The 8,639-nt window shown below is 36.8% G+C and overlaps 1 protein-coding gene across 2 annotated transcripts in view; it reads left to right on the top strand.

Annotated features, from left to right (window-relative positions):
- The window catches only part of LOC106874568 (kinesin-like protein KIF18A), a 55,276-nt gene that overhangs the window by 15,843 nt on the left and 30,794 nt on the right, over positions 1-8,639 (top strand). For both annotated transcript variants that reach the window (XM_014922343.2, XM_014922345.2), the window contains exons 5-7: positions 2,280-2,390; positions 4,285-4,482; positions 6,721-6,818. In XM_014922343.2, the coding sequence (XP_014777829.1) occupies positions 2,280-2,390; positions 4,285-4,482; positions 6,721-6,818 (407 nt within the window). The remainder of the gene's footprint in view (positions 1-2,279; positions 2,391-4,284; positions 4,483-6,720; positions 6,819-8,639) is intronic.

Below are 8,639 nucleotides of genomic sequence, written 5' to 3' on the forward strand. Positions count from 1 at the left end.
GTTACCCAGAATAACAAATTACTGGAGCGATCAGGAACCTTTTGGCGATGAATATATTTCCAGTATTATGAATGAGTACGATTCGTGAAGCTGAACCAATATTTACATGTGAGAGACACTAGCAGTGCCCCAGTACGTGGAGAACTTTGAGACAAAAATTATGCAACAGAATTAATTAAGAACCCTTTCTTTAATTATGTTCCAAATATCACATTAATATCTTGATAAATAAAAAAGTTACAGGTGTTTAATGAGACTAGTCTAAATTCATGATTATTTTAGAATTTAATTGAAACTCATGAGGGATGTATTTTGGTCAGAAATATAGTAACGAAAGGGTTAAAATGCATTAATCTCCTTTAAAACATTAAGAAAGTATAGCTTGTTGCTAATTGTTTTTGCATTAGTTCTTTCTATGCAATTAAATGAAAGTTGGCGCAGGAGTGGCTGTGTGGTAAGTAGCTTGCTTACCAAGCACATGGTTCCGTGTTCAGTCCCACTGCGTGGCACCTTGGGCAAGTGTCTTCTACTATCGCCTCAGGCAAACCAAAGCATTGTGAGTGGATTTGGTAGATGGAAACTGAAAGCAGCCCATCGTATATATGTATATGTATATATATATATGTGTGTGTGTTTGTGTGTCTGTGTTTGTCCCCCCAACATCGCTTGACAACCGATGCTGGTGTGTTTACGTCCCTGTAACTTAGTGGTTCGGCAAAAGAGGCCGATAGAATAAGTACTAGGCTTACAAAGAATAAGTCCTGGGGTCGATTTGCTTGATTAAAGGCGGTGCTCCAGCATGGCTGCAGTCAAATAACTGAAACAAGTAAAAGAGTAAAGAGAGTATTTAAAGGGTTTCTTGCTATGCAATCATGTGGTTGCTAAGAAATTGTGGTTAGAACTTAGATGAATAGTTTGTGAGAACCATGCATACCATGTACTAAAGGCTCAGCAAACAAACTGAGAATTAGCAATGAATTTAGTATGTAGGTAGAGATCCCTCAGAGATCACTTCTCAACCCAGTCCTGTTTATCATAGTCCTCTGGATTATAACAAGGCACATGCCGTCAGTAATTACTCAGGGTAGGTAGTTGGTAACCGTTATGTAGTAAAACACAAAAAATAAATGAAACACAGGTGTGCGACTGAGTTGAAGGCAGATTTACTTCTGCTTTTATAGCATGTAAAAAAAAAACAGGTGTTGTAGGAGTGTACGCAGCACGTGTTCGACAGCAGTACTATGTGTAGCTTAAATACTAAGATTGACAGGCAGGAGCGAATTATGCCTAACTTATCTAGGAAAAAAAAAAGATATTTTGTATTTTATACACAATAATCAGAGTAAACTTCATGATTTTATTGGATTAGGTGCATATTTTGCCATAAAAGGAAAATGTTGCTATTGATCTATTTTATTCAATGTAGGCACTGCCTACCTAGGTGGTATGTCCCTAGTTATAACAGAGGACCTTGAGACTGGCTGACCATAGAAATTCCTGTATGCTGATGACTTAGTTCTTATAGCTGAATCTGTAGGAGATTTAGAGAAATTTCCAGACATGGAAGTGAAACCTAGAATTGAGTAAACTTTAAAAAGTTTTGGTTGGTGGGAAAGACGACAGAAACTTGTCAGGCAAATGGCATGCTTGATACGCAGAATGGAAGTAGGTAGAAATGGGTACACCATATGTTCCTAATGTAAAATACTGGTAACCAAGATGTGTAGTGGTATGACAAGCAGATTAATGTAGAAGGTAGACATCATATGTTGCAGACATGCAGGAGCAGTTAATAGAAACCTGGTACTAATTCTATCGGATCTTTTGTAGAACCACTAAGCTATGGGGGACATATACACACTAGCACTGTTTGTTAAGCAATGGTGGGGGATAAACACATGCATGCACACATGCACGACAGGCTTCTTTCAGTTTTCATCTACCAAATACATTCACAAGGCTTTCGCCTGCATAAGACTATAGTTGAAGACACTTTCCTAAAGTGCCATGCAGTGAAACTGAACCTGGAATCATGTGATTGGAAAAATAGCTTTCTTGCTGTATGCCGTTTACAAAGTGTTCCTTAAATAGCTACTTCTCTAAAAGACAAAAAAAATCGGCATTAGTTTCATTCTTCTTTAACATCGGTAATTTAAAACTGGTTTTCTGCTAATTATTCTCTCTAAACCTATTTCTGTGTGTGTGTGTGTGTGGTATGTAAATATAGGTATGTATGTGTGTGTTTGCACATAATATAATTTTTTCCTTTCTATTTCTAGCCTCAAGATGAGCAGGATTTGTTGAAAATGTTATATTACGGGAATCAGAACCGTTCACAACACCCAACAGATGCTAATTCGGAATCGTCTCGATCTCATGCTGTTTTTCAGGTATATCTGATGTTATTTGAGTTATGAAACAAATTTAGGAGTGGTGTAGGTATTTCTATTTAGTTGTATGTCTGCTGCAAGTGAATATGGGCCCTGGTCAATAAGTATTCAGACTATTGCCATAGCAACGAAACTAAAGCGCACAAAGTGAAGCCGCCTGGCAAAGATTGACCTTCAACTCTGCTGTGCATGTGCAATAAGTTTTAACATTCTAACTCACTTCTGCTGTTTACAGCAGTGCTCGGAAAGAAGGTGTGTAGTGTGTGATTGTCACATTGACCACGACAGAAAGTTGAGCAGAGAATCTGCATCAAATTTTGCCAAAAGCTTGGTGATACCTGCTCAGAGACCTATGCAAAGTTTTCAAAAAGTTTTCATTGTTCTCGACAATCAAGGAGACCTTGATTGGTTAGATGAAAGCAGTTTTAGCACAAACTTGGCAGACATGTGTCTCACACCCAAATCTTCAGTGATAATGGACTGAATTGAACCGTATCTAATCTGCACATACTCTGATAACTCATGGATGGTGATTCAACGATTTCCCCTTACAGCTGCATGCACATCTGCAATGTTTTTCTCAGTTCTGCTGGTTGCTGGTCTCCTAGAATGTTCGTCAATATTGACATTTTTTGACCATCTTGGAAGCGTCTGAATCTCTCGTACGCTTGTGTACGACTCATACGCTCCTCTCCATATACTTTCTACAACTATGCATCGGCCTCTGAGCAGGTATCGGCATGGCAACTTTCTCTGTCATGTTCAATGTGACGATCACACGCTACACACCTTCCTTCCAAGCACTGTTGTAAACAGTGGAAGTGAACATGCATGCGAACGTTCAAGGTCAATCTTTGCCAAGCGGCTTTACTCTGCATGTCTAGCTTTGTTACTATAGCAAAAGTTCGGATACTTATTGATCAGACCTCGTAAAATGATTTCTAACATAAGTAAAAGGCTTCAAATTTGAGGAAGGGTGTATCTTCATTTATGTCCACCTCAGCACTTGAATAGTTTTTAATTCTATTGATGTCAGAAGGACGAAGAGCAACATTGGCTTCAGCAGAATTTGACACATGTCTTCTGCCAACATAACCATGGATTGAGCAAAACCCCTTGTGTGAAATTTTGTGGGTGGAGGCTGTATGGAAATAAGTTGTATATGCATGTGTGTATTACTGCTAAACCAGTTACAGTGAACTTGGACTAAATATAACGTCTTGTGGTATTTACTCCGAGTTATGTCCCTTTACACCACGATGGCCTGAGACTTTCAATAAACCGATTAACAAAGATCGATAAAATAAATACCAGACAAATCAATTGCATGCAGTGCTCCATTGTGGTTGCATTCCAAAGTGACTGAAACCAATAAAAGAATGATTGTCTTATTGAATTTCGTTCTCATGTTTATTTTTTGTAATAGTTTATAAAATCAAACACTTGTTCTTTTGAGAACCAAAACTATTTCTTTTTCATATTTGTGTTTTTGAACAAAATGAAATATACAAATATAAAAAGTACAAAATACAAGAGAGAATTGTAACAATATGCTCACATTCTCTTTTTATTTTTTCTCTCTTTTACATATTTCTTGAGTTCTAAAATAAACATTGATGAATTAAATTTGTCTCATAGATATAACGTTTTAACCCATATTGTATAAAAGTATTTAGAAGGAGTTTATATCTTTTCTTTGCTGGAAAATCAAAGCAACATTTTAATTCTGTAAATTAAATTGAACTTATTACTTGAACATTCTATCTGCAAAATTTCTGAAAGTGTTTTTATCTTGAACAAAACAAAAGATAACAATATTTCCCCATCAATTAATTAATCTTATTTTGTTATCAATAATTATTTAATACAATATATATTTTTTGTTTCTTTGTAGGTGTTTGTAAAGCAGTCTGATAGAACAGCTAATTTAGTAAAATCAGTCCACATTGCCAAAATGTGCTTGGTTGATCTGGCCGGTTCTGAGCGTGGTACTGCAACAAGTAACAGGGGCCCCAGAATGCGAGAAGGAGCCAATATCAATCGGTCTTTACTAGCATTGGGGAATGTTATTAATGCACTGGCTGATGAAAAGGTAAGTTATCAAAACTGAGCCATGCAAATCATTTACTTCTATATCAAATGTGAAAGAGTCAGTCTGAGCTAAATGTTTACAGATATTTACCACACTGAAGCAAATGGTTGCATGTTCAAAGTCTAAGACAATATTTCATTTGAGAATCATCGTTCATCGTTTAACGTCCGCCTTCCATGCTAGCATGGGTTGGACGATTTGACTGAGGACTGGTGAAACCGGATGGCAACACCAGGCTCCAATCTAATTTGGCAGAGTTTCTACAGCTGGATGCCCTTCCTAACGCCAACCACTCAGAGAGTGTAGTGGGTGCTTTTACGTGTCACCCGCACGAAAACGGCCACGCTCGAAATGGTGTCTTTTATGTGCCACCCGCACAAGAGCCAGTCCATGGGCACTGGCAATGATCTCGCACGAAAGATATCATGTGTCGCCCGCACATGAGCCAGTCCGGGGGCACTAGCAAACAATCCCAATCAATATTAATTTCGTTAACTGGTTGAATAATTTTTTAGGGTGCCATGGGTTTTATAGAAGGTAGATGACTGTGGCAAATTTGGAGTGGACGAATGGGCTCATCCTTCAGTTTTGCCTGTAGGTTGGAGATGGCAAAAGACATATGCCTTCTGTGGAGGATGTTCTGATTCTTTCTGAGTGAATGAAACTTTTTTTTTAACAATCTTATTTATTGTGTGTGTGTGTAAATTTATGTTGTATTTTGTATTTTCTTTTATATGTGTACCCTCTAAAATATTTGCTTACATCTGTTTCAACATTCTGTACTTGCCTTGTGATGAGACATTTTGTTATTGTTCTTTGTGGAGGAGGTGCATCACCTATAATGTTTGATGTCAAACTGGTGATGTCAATGCAGTTGATTATTAATTTGAGATCCTGCATGTTGATTACTTGTAAGGAAAATAAAGGAGTGAGAAAAGCAAATTTTTGAAGAATAAGCATTGAGAAAGTGTTTAGTGTAGAGGTTAAGGGATGAAATGCAATAGGTAAGTATGGTGGGCTTAGGTGGAGGGGCAAAACCATAGAAGTATTGATAGAAGAAACAGAAAGAAATAACAGACCATTTGTTAGTTAAGGGTTAAAAGGTGTTGTGAGTGAGTCTTTGCCAACCAATTGCATAGTTGTTCATTTAGATATGATGCAGAATGTTTGTGTGTAAAGCAGCTGTAGTATTTTGGATATGTTAGCAGAACCCTAATATAGGTCATACTTGTATGACCTATATTTTGGCACAACACAGCAATTTTGGAGGAGAGAGTAAGATGATTACATTGAGCCCAAAAGGGTGAAAGGCAAAGATGCTTGTGGCAGAATTTGAACTCGGAACATAAAAATGAACAAAATGCCACTAAGAAATTTTGCCCAGTATACCAACAGTTCTGCCAGCTTACCACCTTATACTTGTATATTTTGAAGTTAGCAACCAATCAGGATTGAAATATTTTCTAGACCTAACCAAAGAAAACAAGCCAGTGAAAGAACCTCTACATGGTTGCCTGATCTGTCAAACCTCAAATCACTGGTGTTCTCTGGTAATCAATGGTACTAGGGGTCGACATTGTGATTTTTATCCCAGGCTTAAAAGCTTTTCTGATTTCCACTTTTACAACTCTAAAATTTTCTCTAGTCCAACAAGGGGACCACTTATTGCACTACTTTCCAGTGTGGATCCATGAATTCACTGGAAGATTTTCAAAAAAATACACTGATGGTCTGTGATCTTGTTTAGTAGATACACCCTTTCAAAAACTTGGATGGGTTGCAGCACAAGGACTTTTGTTATTCTCAGGTCAGCTGAGTAATCTTCATGCTTCTATCAGAATGAACTCTGGTTCAGGAGGTGGTGTTGAACAAGTGTACCCTTTCTCCCCAATTTCTTTTATGCCTTATTGTGATGTGAATGCTAGAGACCTGTCCTTTCAAATGTTTGCTTTAAGTAACATTTAACATAATGATTGATTCATTAAATGTTCTGTATAAAAAATATATCCTGTCGAAAATAATAACAAGCCCAGCTACAGCCTTTGAGCAGGAACAAGTAAAATAATACATAGCTGCTACAAGTAGGATATTTACTTTAGCATTTGTATATATTACTGCCAAGGTCAACTTTGCTTTTCATCCTACAAGGGATAAATACCGTTCAAGCTTAACCAATAATGCAAAATTTGAGTCCTTGTGCTTCTGTTATTTGTATGTTTTACTATTGTTCTTTTGCAGACTAAAGCTTATATTCCGTATCGGGACAGTAAGCTGACACGTTTACTTAAAGACTCTATTGGTGGCAACTGCAGGACAGTTATGATAGCTGCTGTAAGGTAGGTGCTAAAATTGTAGTTTATTGAAACCTGTTATTATTCAGTTCTGTTTGTATTAAATTGTTGATACATGAAAAATAATGCTATATTTTGAAAGTTACAAAACATTGCACCAACAATTCGTTTAGTTTGAATTGTTTTTGAATAATTTGTTGAATTTTAAGGAGTTGTAATTTTAAAAGAATTGGAAAAAATAGAGAGTTTTAATCAAGTGAAAGTGTCATGGGTGGTAGTCTTTTCAGTGTTAGTTTATTGGCTGAAGAGTTCTTAACTATAACTATTATTAGTTATTGGCTATATCTGGCCAAAATATTCTATCTGTTTTATGCTCAAACTGGCCAGATCTGGTCTCTCACATCAATCCTACAGTATCATTCTAAAACTTAGCAGTTAGTTCATCAAAATCTCAATGCTTCAAGATAATGAATGATTAATTAAAGACATGTGAATAAATAAGCATTACTTTTGACAGAATAATGTGAATACTAACTTACAGGGGTTGGACAAAATAATGGAAACGCCTAACATCATAATTTGGAAATATCTATAAAACCATCGAAAGCTTGTTTTCTTATGTTTTTTGATTTATTATTAGTGTTGCTTAATACGTTTTGCTAAAATTGCTGTTTCTTTTCAGATATCATCTAATTAAAATTCATTAAAATGACAGATCTGTCAGACTTTGAAAGAAGTCAAATTGTTGGTGTTCGTATGGCAGGTGCTAGTGTAATGAAAACAGCCGAAATGTTTGGTGTATCAAGAAGTACTGTCTCGAAAGTAATGATAGTCTTTGAGAAAGAGGGAAAAAACCTCCTTGTCGAAACAAAACTCTGGAAGAAAACCAAAACTTTCAGATAGGGACCATTGAACTCTTATGCAAATTGTTAGAAAGGATCACAAAAGTACAGCTCTTAAAATTACTGCACAGCTTAATGACCACCTTGAGAACCCAGTTTTCACAAAAACTGTTTGCCAGAAGCTGCACAAAGCCGGATTTCATGGGAGGGCTGCAATCAGAGTACCACTACTTTCAAAAATAAATGTTGCAAAGCATTTAGAGTGGAGTAAAAACCTACAGAATTGGTCCAGAGCAGTGGAAGAATGTTATTTTCTCAGACGAGTCATCCTTTACCCTATTTCTGACCACCAGCCGAGTATACGTATGGAGACTTCTTCCAACTGTTAAACATGGAGGAGGATCTGTGATGATTGGTGGGTGGGGGTGGCTATATCTTGGAAATCCGCTGGCCCAATGGTTTCCCTTCATGGCAGAATTAATAGTCAAGACTAAGCATTTTATCTGATCAAATTCATCCTATGGTTGTGGAATTGTTTCCAGAGGGAAATGCAATCTTTCAAGATGACAATACACCAATTCACACAGCTTAAATGTCACGAGGAACACTCTAGTGAAGTTGAACATCTTATCTGGCCACCACAGTCCCCGGATCTCAATATTATTGAACGTTTATGGTGCATTTTAAAAAAACAAGTAAGGAGTCGATATCCTCCACCATCATCACTACAAGAACTGGAGACTGTTTTAGCTGAAGAATGGACAAAAATTCCTTTATGAGTTCACTAGCAGTATAACCCGGCGCTGCTCGGGATTAAGCTAGGATTATTAAATGATTAAGTCCTTTATTTCAAACCAAAATAAGTAACATCGACATCAGATTTGAGCGAAATCCGTTGAAATTGGTTTGACTGAAAATGGTTTGCTGGCAATTTGATTGGGAAATCTCATAAGGAATCAGTTTATTGGTTATTTTCACTTATTGACTCTTTTTTTAAATGTTGCATTAGAGATCTGCATAGGAG

The sequence above is a fragment of the Octopus bimaculoides genome, chromosome 6, assembly GCF_001194135.2.
Source record: "Octopus bimaculoides isolate UCB-OBI-ISO-001 chromosome 6, ASM119413v2, whole genome shotgun sequence".
Classification (NCBI taxonomy): Eukaryota; Metazoa; Mollusca; class Cephalopoda; order Octopoda; family Octopodidae; genus Octopus; species Octopus bimaculoides.